Source organism: Oxyura jamaicensis, chromosome 2 (genome assembly GCF_011077185.1).
Source record: "Oxyura jamaicensis isolate SHBP4307 breed ruddy duck chromosome 2, BPBGC_Ojam_1.0, whole genome shotgun sequence".
NCBI lineage: Eukaryota > Metazoa > Chordata > Aves > Anseriformes > Anatidae > Oxyura > Oxyura jamaicensis.
In genome coordinates this window covers 25930720-25944832 of record NC_048894.1, presented here as the reverse complement: position 1 = coordinate 25944832, position 14113 = coordinate 25930720, and the positions used below count along the sequence as shown (strand labels likewise).

At 40.0% G+C, this 14113-nt stretch overlaps 1 protein-coding gene across 4 annotated transcripts in view; it reads right to left on the bottom strand.

The window, feature by feature from the left end:
* Positions 1 to 2150: 2150 nt before the first annotated feature.
* Positions 2151 to 14113, bottom strand: part of PPP1R9A (protein phosphatase 1 regulatory subunit 9A) — a 143910-nt gene continuing 131947 nt past the window's right edge. The window contains exons 15-19 of one of the 4 annotated variants that reach the window (XM_035319493.1): positions 11923 to 12121; positions 9181 to 9300; positions 7229 to 7252; positions 5857 to 6039; positions 2151 to 4900 (exon numbers count right to left, since the gene is read on the bottom strand). In XM_035319493.1, the coding sequence (XP_035175384.1) occupies positions 4688 to 4900; positions 5857 to 6039; positions 7229 to 7252; positions 9181 to 9300; positions 11923 to 12121 (739 nt within the window). In that variant the 3' untranslated portion in view covers positions 2151 to 4687. The remainder of the gene's footprint in view (positions 4901 to 5856; positions 6040 to 7228; positions 7253 to 9180; positions 9301 to 11922; positions 12122 to 14113) is intronic. The other 3 variants (XM_035319494.1, XM_035319495.1, XM_035319496.1) reach the window with 3 other exon arrangements.

Genomic DNA, 14113 nt, shown 5'->3' with positions numbered 1-14113 from the left:
GGAGACCCCACAAAAAAAACAAACAAACAAAACAAACAAAAAAACACAAGGGAAGCTCAGGGCGAGAGCTTCACTCCTCCACATCCCCCTCAGCCCCACGGCTCCCAACTGTTGGTGAAGGGGCTGCATGGGTAGCCATGGCCGGACCTGTGCGCCTACACACACAAACCCGCGTGCACCCATTTCAAGAGAAATCGAGCCACAAACAACCCAAACGTTTTGTTTCTAGAAAGACCAATTTATTTCCTGATTTTCAGCCACTACCAAAATGAAACTGAACCCGAACTGTTCAACTCCTCTGGGCACTTTGCCCAACTCAGCTGGTAAGGACTTACAAGCTAATTAAGCATGTGCCTGCTTTTTTCTAACTTCATTTTTTTCCAGCATTTTGGCCCACGGCACAGGTTTCCTGAGGTTTTAAAGTGTGGGAGAGCATGGAATGAGGGAAGCGCAACCGAAAGGGTCCAGCCCCTCCACCACTGGGTTTGATGATACTGCAGGGGAAGTGGCCACACCTAAAAAGAGCGAGGTCGGGTTTTGCTTTTCCTCTGTAAACACATGGCTAAACAATTAACACATGACTTCATTCTTGCAAGCTTCCCTTAAATTTCAGCAGTGATAAACAGTATGGGCTGCACTACAGGGTCTTTAAGGAGTTACATCTATGTGCAAAGCCTTCCTTTTGGTTCTCAGTGTTGAGATGGTGCCTACAGTGACGCTTCTTGGCTATGCGTGGCACTTCTTGGCAACTAAGTAGTGATCCTTCTCCTTCCTACTGTACAACTGGCTTCTGCACTAGTAACAAGAGTGGCATTCCTTTCCCTGGCTTTGCGTGGAACAGAATTAACTCTCCAAAATCACTACACAACATCATCCACTTCTTGCTTGCCAGCACGTGAGCAAGAAGGTGGAGGGGGAGCAGCTCAGGAGGCCAGGAGGCTCTGATGGAAGCTGCAGCTGAAGCATCACAGATCCTGGTGCTGGGTGTCAAGCCCCTCTGGATGTCAATGAGAATGGAGGATCAGCAAGCCTCAGAGGAAAGCTGCTCAGTAATTCTAAAATTCAGCTTTTGAGCACTGATTTTGTTCCACTATGCAATTTTAGCCTGTGATCTAGAACAGGCTCTGCTCACAGCAAGCACCGCCAGTCCTGCTCAGATAGGGGAAATGCAAATAGAACAGCCTGGGCTTCTTCCTCACCTCCTGGTCCTGATCTGCCCAGGCAAATGGTCACCTAATTGGGAGTTTTAACTCATGTCAGATGGCTTCAGGCACCCCACGTAGGAAAAACTAGCTGGAAGCAAGTGACACCAGTATGTCTGGCAGATCTGGATACAGCAAAGAGCCACCATGCTCTCCTGAGCCTCAGCGCAGGACTTCAGAAATAAGGTGCCCTGCCTTGTCGCATCTCTTATTTCTCCTTTCCAAAGCTCCACGTCCAGCTAACTCCTTCTGCACTGCGGGCTATGCCAGCTCCCTGCCAGACTTGGTACATGCATGTCCACAGACTGGCAAGGCGCAGCACCGTAAGCACAGCCAGGGCTCACAGAGCCAGCCCCACCTTGCAGAAGCCGACTTCTCCAGCCAGCTGTGTCACCCCGCTGGGCAGCTGACACAGGGACATAGCTAACGCCGAGCTGCCTGCTCAGCACTCTGAAGTCAGCATATCCAGAATGGCTCTAGCTCCAGAAATAAACGGGCAAAAGTAGGCTACAGTTACATCTGCAGGTGAGCCCAAAGAATAACTCTTTCCAGTCATTCAGAGTGGAGCATTTGTCTCTTCTTATTACACACACACACAAACCATTCGGCTGACTTAGCACTGGTGTACAGGAAATTAAGTTGACAATGATGAGACATCCTCATCTTCTGCTTTGTGTATGTCATTACACAGCACAAGGGGAGGAAATGTAATGCCACGTTAAAGATCCCAGAGAACAGGAATACAAGTTTCAAACTGCACTGGTCTTCAAGCCTGTAATCCGGTGACATTTCCATATGTCCCCAAAATGTTACCATACTTAATAAAAGGAACCACATAAATCTCTGTTATCACAGAAAGAGGAACAAACTCTTGACATTGCTTGGTTTCTTTTGGTTTTTATGTGTTGATCAATATGCATTTTATGGTTTTATTTTAAATTAAAGCTACTGCTTTTTAAGTTAGATTTTTTTTTTTAATCAGAGACTAACAAAGTAAAATTAGCACAAAGCAATAAAACCCACCGAATACCTAAGGGACTTAAATCGAATTAGTTATTCTGCAGAATAAGAGCTTGATTTACAAAGAAATTAGTGAGACACTGTTTTAAGCAGCAAGAGGGAAAACTTAAGTGTGTAATGCCGAGCAGTCTGCTCAGGTTCCTAGGAAAACAGAGAACACAGAAGAGGAACACCACCGTAGATTACTGCATACAACCACTTAAACATTATAACGTAAACATAATTTAAAGTCATTGAATGCATTTTATCAACATTGTATTTAAAATATTAAATTTCCAGTTTCTTCCAGATAACTTCTCTTGAATATAAATTCAAAACCTCCTAAAATAGCAGAATGAGGCTATTAAACATCTGTATATTTTTTCTTCAGCGAAGAGTGCAGAAAGATTCATTTCAATGCGGAATTCTTGTTAGCAGGTATATTTTTTTTTCCAGTGGTCTATCTCAAGAAAAATATCACAAGCCTTTAGAAATATTATGAAGTATCTCTTATGGTAATTTCATTTTTGTATTTGAATAAAGCATACATCAGGAACTTGTAGAAATTGGATTTGGAAGGAAAAATAAAGCTAAGACTAAATAGATCTGTTGTGTATTAGCTTTGAATGAACTAGGCTCTGTCAGTTGACAGAGCATTTTACACATCAAAGAAATTATTATGATCAAAGACATTTAACTCTAAACATTGCACCCCAACTGTTTCAAATCTGAGCTTCAGAGAACTCGACAGACACAGATCTGAATGCCATAAAGTACAGAGCAGAAGAGAAGCCAAGCCAAACAGAACAAACATTTTCTTCCAAAGAACTCAATGTTGGCATTTTTTAGCCCAGCAATTGTTAGGTTCAAATTTGTAAGTGTGCATCAACGTCTTAAACAATTCACATGTTAACATGACTAACTAGATGGAGACTGCAACTCGCAGGATGCACAAAAGCGAAGTGATGCTTTTCAAATACAAACACTGCTGCGTAGTTAGGTTTGACTAAGAGCAGTAATGTAACACCTTCAGCTTCTTGTAGATATTTGCTGGTTGTCTTTCCATTCCTTTCAAGAAATACTGAATATTATAATACTGCTCTTAAGAGGCAGTAACATTATCCACTGCTTCTGTCATAGTCAAAACTACTCAGCAGGCTTTGTCAATGGACTCACAGACTGGGATAATAGAAACCTCTGACGTATGTAACAAGCCCACTGTTAAACCATCCAAATACTCTACAGCCTACACTTCAAATGCATGTTTTGGTAGGGATATTCTTTAAACAAATCAATCAAAATAGTTAATACATGGCAGCTTTGGATTTAGTAACCGTCACCTCCAGGGCAGCATTGATCTCAACAGCAATGTACTGAATTTAATTTTAGCCAGAATCCCTCTTCTTCCTCTTCTTAAAGTGCACTTCTGTAAAAACTGAAAGTCTTTAGCAGACTCTGATAATGTTTCCAATGACAGCTTCATAACAGCACAGCACAAAACTTACACTTCCAATACTTATTGGAGAATGCATCTGAAGATGGGGTGTTTTCTTGGAAAAAAATACAAAACAAAACAAAATAAGCCCAGTTTCCTGTTCAAAATACATGAAAAAGAAAGCGGAGTGTGCTATAAGAAAGTTGCCTACACACTGGGAGCACAAAGAAATTTATACAGATCTATATGCTGTGCTCTAGTTAGAAATTCATCCTTGCTCAGATACCTAAAGGATAAATGTTATCCTCAGATTTCTGTGTAAACCCACATAATCATTTAAGGCTTTGCCTCCTTCCTGGATAAACTATTGTACAGTTAACAGAAAGAGTTTCACCTCCTGTCTTTTACCCAGAGGGGATATCAACTCTCCTGTCTTTATCTCCAGTGTATATTAAGAAGTCACTGAACACTTGTGTTTCCAGAGCAGTGTCGCTTCAAGGTACTGATGCAAGATGAAACTTACTCCAGTAGACGGAACTGAGTATCAAAACCCAGCAGAGAAGCTGAAGTTCCAGTTAGAAAGTTAGGTCAGCTCCTATCAGGCAGAGAACGACTCCTTCTACCCAGCTGAATAAGCGTTCACTGATTGCTTTGACTGCCCATCCTGTTCAGAAGAGGGGAAGCAGTGGACCATGCTCCTCAGCATCATGCTGGTTATTGAAGTGACCAACCACACAGAGCTCAATAGAAAAGAGTAGTTTGGAAGGAAACACCGCCACGCAAATATGAAATCTGTTAGTTGTCAACAACAACAAAACGAACCGAGGGGCTGGGACTGTTTAACATGGCAACAACAACGAGCGTGAACTGGATATGCGGGAAAATAAAACTACACAATATAAAGTTCCCTAGTCGGTCTATTTATAGCCCCGTTTCTCTGTACACACTCATGTGTAATGGATGCAAGAAAGCTGAAGGGGCAACAGAGTGGATATGAGTTTCTCTTCCCCGAAGTGCCTCCACGTTACTAACTCAGCAGCACTTCTGCTCATCACTGCTCATTAGTGCCCTCTGTTGCATCTGATGAACACTTGTCTGTTTTCTTCGATTTCCTCTGCAGTTGCTCTTGTTCTTTCTTCCGAAGCTTTTCCCTTTGCTTTTCCATTTTCTCTTGAGCTTTGCGAGCTTTCTCCAGGGATGCTTTCATTTCCTTTAGCTTTTTTTTAATGATTGCTCTGTCCTGGGAAGATGTCATACCAAGAGCCTGAGATGGGGAAAACAAAATTAAAAAGGAAAGATATATTCATATTGTTTAATTTATCACCAATTTTATCATATTTTAATAATAACTCTTCTCAGAAGAATATCACAATTAAGCAAATTTGAGATATAGTCAGATATATTACTGAAGTGAAATTAATAACATTGTATACCTGTACTACTTTCCATGCTTTCCACTTGTACAATATTAAAGAATTAGATCTCATTGCAACCAAAGTTCTATTATATTCATTCCTTTGATCAAATGAGACAAAGAAATATTAAAGTGTTTGCCTGAAGCCATCTAAGTCTACACAGAACAAGACTTCCCAATTCTCATGGCTGTATCTTAGAAGTTCACTTCCTGTCTTCGAAAAACCCTAGAGTTAGTGAAATTTCAAAAACACCAAACTTTGACTTTAAGATATGCTGAGCATCCCACAACTCCCTCCTATAGTCATTTTGGATGACACCAAGCCCATATTTTCACAAGAACCAATGCATACTTTATACATCAAAACTGTATTTAGTTCTAAGACAGTACAATCGGTACCCAGCCTCCAGTATCACATTAATCCATTTTACAGTTGCTACTCCTGATGCATTTCTATTTACAATCTTCTCTGAATCACCTTTTTGTAGAAAGGAGCTGGATGAGAAATACATGCATGCAAATACCACTTATACATGCTACTATATGATTGGTGCATGCAAATATGGGTACATTGCATGCAGGCAGAGTTTCCTGTTTCTGGAGTTTCTGAACCTACGTGCACATGAGAATTTCTCAATTTCTGCAGCTTTCTACTCCCTGTTTATTATTCTAGTCTATCACCACTCCACAGATGGCGTCCTCTACTTTCTGGATTCTTCCTCTTCTCTGAATTCTTGCTTCCTTTACGATTATCTCCGGTGACAATAAATAATACAGTTACCCCTTAAGTCCAGCCAGGCAGTTACCTTGAGCTTACTCCCATCCAGCTGAAGAAGATGCTCCCCGTTAATGTTTTGGGCACTGAATTCAGACACATACTGTTCAAGGTTCAGGCTCATTAACCAGTGGGAAACCTGCTGCACGCTCCACTCCTGAACAGCCCGGTTCTGGCACTGACTGTGTTTTGGAGACTGTCCGTCATCCAGGATCTGTGACAAAAACATGCCTCGTTATTATTAAGAGGGAAACACCGACTAGAGACAGCATTCTTCTGTACAAACCGCCAGCGTCAGAGCAGAGGTGCCTGTGCTATCCTTATACTGCTATAACAACTTCACGCCACTGTGTTACATCTGTATCTAACCAGATACCAGAATTGAAGCATGGTACCTAAAAAGTTTCGTATTTATAAACAGAACAAGAAGAAGGAACCCTAACACAGGCAGGGGCTGAAATGGCCAGGTGGCACAATTTAAAACAGGTACGCTCCTACGCCATCTCAAGACTTTTATTCCCCAAATTACAAGGTTTCTAACAGATGCAGTGAATTCTGCATTCCACCTCCTAGGCACATTCACTGATCTTCATGTTGTGTTTAAGCTATAAAACAGGAAATTCAGGGAAAAAAAAAAAAGGCAAACAAAGAAAAAAAAACAAACAAACAAACAAAAAACAATAACTCAGAAAACCATTCTAAAGTTCAAAGCGGTGACACCGAACAGCCAGCGAGACCGATGCTACCCATGGAGGACTATGGGATGACACAGAGGAGAGGTGAGGAACACACAGCGATCCCCCAGCCCTGTCTGTGCTGCAGAGGAGAGCGCAGACACGGCACCAGGAGGGGCAGGTGGGGCTTCAGCTGCTTTAGCCCCCCCATGTCCCCTCTCTGCCACTGTCTTCCACCCAGGGTATGATGGTGGGGCCTGAGACAAAAGCTGCTCTGTCCAAGCCCCCGTCAGCAAAGCAGCTGTTCTGGGCTGCAGCAGCTGCCTCCTGTTCCTACAGCTTTTCCACTGGGTTAGACGACGCGGGAGCTCTACCAGCTTCTGGCCACCTGTTTTACAGGGACAGGAAAATGAGGGTTAAAGCTCTATCTTTTCCTTCTCCTGTAGCCAGCAGAAGCTGAGTGCCGCTGATGCTTGGCCTGGTGGATGTGTTCTGACACAGACCCTCCTCCCCCTTCCAACACACACAAAAACTGCACTTTGCCATGGCCTCGAGAGGAGAGAGGAACTGAAGACAACGTGAGAAGAGGCAGTGACAACTGCGTGTTGTGCTCGAACGAGGGGCTTTGCCACACGCCACGGTAAAACAAGAAATGCAAATCTGCAAATGAGACGACACACTGCACGCGATGGTCACACAATTCACCACAACAGCACACTGGTATCTCACCTCATCATCAATCATATCCAGGCTCTGAGTGAGGGAGCAACAAAGAAATGGGAAAGAAAAGCATTATAGAAACAAAATACAGAACATGTAACAGCATGTAAAAGTTCGGGCAAGGGCAGCACCAAGATTTGCAAACAGATATGGCTACTCAAAAAACAAAGAGATTTCTTTAAAAGAAAATTATTTCCAGAAGCAGAGAGATTATGTTGAAAGCTCAGCACACACATGGTTTGGCAGCTAAGCCTGAGATTGTGTCCGTGAAACCCCTTGAGCTCCTGGTCTTGACACACTGGAATCAACGGGCCCTTGCCTGATGGCTCCGATTGCAGGAGCAAAAACTCCTTAGTGAGAGGACAACAAACCACAGGCCCCGGGTTCCCTCCCTACCCTCTCCTTTAGTTGTTTTGTCTCCTCCAAATAATTATGTCAGATCTGCCCCAGAAGCCTGAGCGAAGGAGTGCTCCCAGCAATGCCCTGCAGCGGGTTCAGGAGCAATGGCAGCCTAATCCCCTGCGAGGGTGGCTGCACAGGTTTCCCCTGCAGCTCTCACTGACCTTGCTGCCTTATTCACAGGCTGCAGCTTGGGACACTGCAGAGGAAGGAGAAGACACATTTGTTTTTACAGACCTGTTCGGACTTGGAATTTTAGAAGTGTCCAGGTAGAAAATTGAACAAGCCAAATGAAAGCATTCTTCTATTTTTAATTTAATGCTACTGGGAACAGGGCATTATCACAATCAAATACATAATATAACTCGAAGGAAAAATGATAAAATAATGAATTGTATTATCAAGATAGTATTAACACTAAACAAAGTATTAAATAAATGATCTCTTTATTGTTTTCAGTAATTCAAAGAATATACAGATTCCTGTGTACCACTCTCCTACGATTCTTACAAATTTTTGCCCTTTATTATTTGCACTAAGTAACCTCTAAAGAATGGTTGGTCTTGCAGACTTCCATTTTGGCAAATGATGTTGGCATGGAATGGCTTTCATTCTTTAAACCTATGCAAAGCATGCCAGCAGTAATAGCACAAACTTAACTACTGTCATTAAGGAAAAAAAAAAAAAGGCACAGATGCTTAAAGTTCCTCCTCTCTAGAAAAAAACCTGGATCAAATCTCAAGTGAGAAATATTAAGTTCGTAATGAGTGTTTATAAGAGAACAAAAGAGCAGGTTTCTTGAGTCCACAGGACGCATTGTCAGCTACTGTCAAATTGCACGGCTTCACTGACAATTGAGATTAAAAAATAGAATTGCAGAAACGTGTTTTCAATACATTATATTCCATTCAATTCTGTTACCAATTAATGGGGTTAGGAATGCTTTTTCGCATTATCACTGTTTAAACATCTAGTTTGATGAACTGAGCTCAAATCCACCGTGCATGTGCAGAGCAAGCAGAAGGAGAATGCAAACTGAATTTACACATACACATTCTCATCACTGTATACACAGTCAGGTACAGGAATACACAATAGCTGCATGCACAAGTCATCATTATTTTAATGTATTAGGGTAAAAAATAGTCTAGGTGAAGGTACCATACATTTCAACCATACTTATCCAGTTATACTGTATCTTTATTATCTCAAAACTGCCTCAGCTATGTCTTTTTTAGTGTATGTACATATAGGTCCACATATACATATTCAGAATGTAGGAAAAGTATATTGAAATGCGTGAGGATAGAAAATCTCTCAGGAAACCAACTGCATTTTACAATACTGCATAACAATCCTATGACAATACCATATGATCTTTATCTAAAATAATCATTATATGAACAACAACAAAAAATATATAATCTAGAAATCAAGATTCATTTCCCTCTCCCCTTCTATTGGCGCAAAACATCCCTTCATTAGTTGAGTAATTATCAAGAAAAATGCCATGGGAGAAAGAAAATGACTATTTCCCATCTTAAACAATTTCATCAACATACCTCATCTGATGACAGTGCTAAGGAGTGTGAGAAACCTGGGGTTTTAGGCTCTGCTCCTAAACCACTCAGATCAGCTGAACTTGTGCTGCTGGGGCTGAAATCGTCGTTGAACGTGAAATTCTGTAGAGAAAAAAGATGAGTTAGAATGACCAAACAATCTCAAACGTGTAGCTAAAAGGGAAATTTGCTTTCTGTCTTCCAAGTTCGCATAGGTCAGGAGTGATATCAATTATGTACCAAACCACTAACAATACACACGAGGAAGCCTAATATTTTGTATTGTTAATGATTTATAGAATACACTATATTTTTGCCATTGTGTATTTCAAGAGACATCTTTGCCAGCTTAATGTCTCAGTGAGCAGCAAAGTGGCCTGAAAGCAATTTATAGACTTCCTCTTAAGATACTGTCTATCATCTTGGAGCTGTATTATAGCTTCTGCCGGTTAATCGATAGCATTTTGCTGTCCTCCAAATATTTAGGACAAGCATAGCGCACGCAGTAGTACAAAGAATAGGACAGAGGATTAATTAGCAGAGAGAAGTGAAAACTGCTATTGAAAGAGCAATGAGAATATCCTGTGAACCCATTTCTGATTCTTCCCTCTTTGCCTATACCTTTAGAAAAAAAAAGAGAAATTGAAAATAAAAGAGATCTTTAGATATTGTATTGAATGTTATTGACTGAAATAATAACCATAAAACATTTTTTTCTCAAGAATAACAAACACCACACCTGGTAGCAAAGAATATCAAAAGTGTGCACATTTTTCAGGAACACAGCAAAATTACCATCAGAATACAAAAACTAACACGTTAGACTGGGAAAGCTTGATTTGGGAACCATTAAAAAAATCTAAAAAAAGACAACATAATATTCCATTTACATCAAATACATAGTTGATGATACAGACCTCTATTCTCTTTTGATATCACTAATTTCTACCCTATCACCTAAATGAGTATCAAACTTCATTTATCTTTGACATTCAGTTTTTAAAAATTGATCCAAACGTGAAAACTAAAAAGAACAATTAAAAATGTATTCTTTTATCGCCCCCAAAAGACATTTGACCTATTTTATCTGAAAAAAAAACAAGCCTTCCAAAACACCACGTGTTGATCCTCTTCAGTTTTGCTGGAAATCCATCACAATAAGTGGTATCATGCTGTGCTTTAAATCCTAAATAACAGCATAGATGCTGTTAATTTAAGAACTTGCAACCTTAACACAGACCACCAAAAAGCTTTCCTGTTCAGATTTCTCACACCTACTTTTAGAATTAATGTCCCGCTTTTCCTATTTCTTTGCAATAGACAAGACAATCTGAGCAGCTTTCTCAATATGGAAACTTGTAGCCCCCACAGCACCCATAGGCCAGGAGTTCAACAACTCTAACTCCTGTTGTGCGAAGAACATTTCTTTCCCTTTTAAGAATTCTGATTTTTTGTTTTAACTCTCTTTTGTGTTTCACTTCTACAATTAATTGTAGTCTTTTAATTGTCTGTGGGAAAAACACAAGATAGTCAAGGCCTGCTAGTAATAATAATGAGAGAGCAGGGTGAAGAAAAACTGAACAAAACAACCTTCACAGCCTCACAGTAACTGTAAAAGGGTACTTTTTTCCCAAATTGAAAATTATTTTTACATGTTTGTTTAACAGCACAAACAGGATTTACATGTCTAATCCTCATCTTTCTTTTAAAGAGAAACCGGGTAGCTGATTATTATTATTATTATTATTATTATTTATCTTGAGACTTCATCTGTGGCCTTCTCTGTCAATCTGACTTGCATGGGCCAACCTTGTGCCGCTCTCCCTTCCGTATGGCACAACCCCAGCTGTGACCTCACGTGGCTTTGTGCACAGCAGAAGGTACCACAAGCTTATGGCACCAAAAGAAAAAGAAATACCCGTGGAAACAGCTACTAGGTATGTGCATATGCATGCCTCTGCAGCAGACAGAGAAATTAGATTTCTGATTCAAATTCCTGTACATACAGTTGAGAACCACATCTGTTTCTTCCTACCAGACCAATACGAAAAGTAAATTGCTACAAGTTAAGAGAATATAGGCAGAGAAATATTTTCCAGAAGTGAAAATAAACATGAAAAAGCTAAGTATAGCACTAGAACTGAGGGTTATTTAATGAGTTATCATGCTGAAACATTCATGCACATAGAAGGGAATCACATAGATATATTAAATCGCAATAGTTTGTATTTGTAGTTCAAGCATCTTCATATATAGAATTAAATCCAGCATCCAGCATGCATGACGAGCAGATTTCATTACTGGGGGAGAAAAAGGCAAATGACTGACAGCATACAACATTTCTTCACTTGCAAACATTTCATTTGAATACATTAAAAATGGGTAGGTATTCCCACACTCAGTCCTGAAGAATGCAGAAAATATCTACAATTGAATACACAAGTCTAGCATTTGTTCAGTGGATCCAAATGCTAATTTCCACTGGCACCACTTGTTTTTGTTACAGCACAGCACACCACAGTTAGTTTACTGAATTAATGTACATTAAGAGAAAGACAGAGTAAAAAGGTAGAATGTGGAATGGTACAATGATGCAGATGCTCTGCTCAGATGAACTGTTACCGTACAATGAACACCATGCACTGTTTATTGTAGTACTAACATATTGGCCTGTTCTTTTTCCAGAAACATGAAGCCAATTATGCCACTCAACACAGTGGGAATAAGGTAGTTTTTATTTTCTACCTTTGACCCTTTTTTAGCTGGACTTATATTTTCAGAGGAAGGTTCAGTTGAGCTGGTAGGTGATGGCAGGTTGCTGGAAGAATTGGATCCCTTGCCACTCTCTCCATACCATGTGAATGGTACACAGTGTGGGAGAGAGGAGGATCGCTCTGATAAAGATTTAGTGTTTGCTGATTTCTGCAGCATCTCTCTGGTGTTCCTGTTTAAGAGAAAGGAGCAGGAATTTGTGTTAGACTAGAAAATATGAAAAAATGCTACAGAGGTAGTTAATTGTAAAAAGAGTGACATTCCATGTAACTGTGACTAATCACCAGAGGGGCATGCAGCTGGTAATGGCATTCTTGAAAACTCTCTTCTAACAAAATAAGAAAAAAGTGTGTTCTTCTGTTTTTTTTTTTTTCTTTTTTTTTTTTTTTTCCTAACTCAAGCTCTCTCAGATAACATGTATCCAGCAAATGGGACAGAAACCAACTCAAAAGACCTGTGTTTTGTTGTGAACCAGCTCCAGTCAAGAAGCTACACATTGTGCTGGTGCTTTTCCAAGCCCTGGTGGTATCTCAGCACGATTAAATAGATCAGAGAGCACTGTCCCAAGCAGGCTCTGGTTCCCAGACAGGTCATACTTAGATTTGGACAACAGGCAGAATGAACCAGGTGTGCCTGTATCCACTACATAGATGTACCTTGGTTACAATACCTAAATACTGATAGAGATCTTGATTTAAAAATTATTAAATATTAAAAATACTAATATATAAACACCTACGCAGTATTAGTAGCTTCTCTCTTTGTACTAACAAATGTTACAATGGATAATGTGATCAAAGCAAGGGTATCAGTTATGAAATAAAATGCCTGAATTATTGGCATTTTATAAATATTTATATCATGTCAACAACATAGTATGCAAATTGAAGTTACCTATTCCAAGTGCCTATATCAAAGAACTTATGCATATGTCATGTTCTCATATTATCTATATCAACATCTGTATTAGTGTTAACTAAGCCCGCTTCAGAGCTTGAAATTTGTACTGCCCTTAGCAGCCACCAGTAAACTGCAATCATATAAATCTCCCCTCAGCTTCCACCTTCTGGACAGCTCCTAAATCATGATGAACATAATCCCTAGCTCTGTGTACTGTGAAACCTCTGTATGGATGAAATGGAGGTTGTCAGAAGGCCCCCAGGCAGCAAAGCAGAACAAGAATCCTCTCTCCCTTTTGCTATATAAAGGTAGGTATGTCTGACACAGTCCCGTGCTCCCTCCTCATGCTCAGATATTGCTCAAAAGAAAGAAAAAAAAACAACAATGATGTTGCTTAAATCACCTGGTGCTGGCATGGGGATTATATACTTTCTACTTAAATGGGAGATTTTTGTATATATTTAACATTAGTGGTAGTCTTAGGAAATAATTCAGGATTTTGTTCCACACATTTTGAGTGTTATTTTTTGGCAATGGCAAAATAATGATTGCAATGTGCATCTGACTGCATGATTAATCCTATGACAATCAGTTGCTCTAATGGACACAAGTAATTATAACAGGATGATGTCTTTTGATCATCTTCCTTCTTCCAAAGATCTTATGCTGCTTTGGAATGTAAAGAAAGCATCCTCGCATTTTTCTCAGGCAAATTCTTTGGAGTTAGTAACAAAGGAACTGACAACTAGTGTTTAAAAAGTTATACTGAAATAATAACATTTCAGCTTACAGAGACACAGCAAAGATTAAAAATGCTTACGAATTTTGAGTTTGAAAGCAGTATTAAACTTTGTTTTTGGTAACTGTATCCAAACTCAGAAATATTCAGTAACAAACAATACAATTAACTGATTTGTAAGATGGTCTAATAAGCAACTGATCACCCTATGCTGAGATCTGCTTCCTCGAAGGAAGGCAACTATTGGATCTCACAAGCATCTGCAACATACCATGTTGGTATTAGGAACATATGAAGTTCTGTGGGGTGTGCTTCCTACAAACAAGTGTATATTCCTTTCTCCCACACTGTGTTTGGTATTTAAATGCTACCTGGTGTTTAATGCCCTGCTAAAGGCACTAGCTGCCTTGCAGCTAAGCACAGGTGCAGAGAATTTGGTTTAACAAATCTCTCTTTTCCTCTCTTCCACTAAGGAAATAACGAGCATTAAGTGCAGGGCACACTGCAAGCACTTATGCCAGTGGA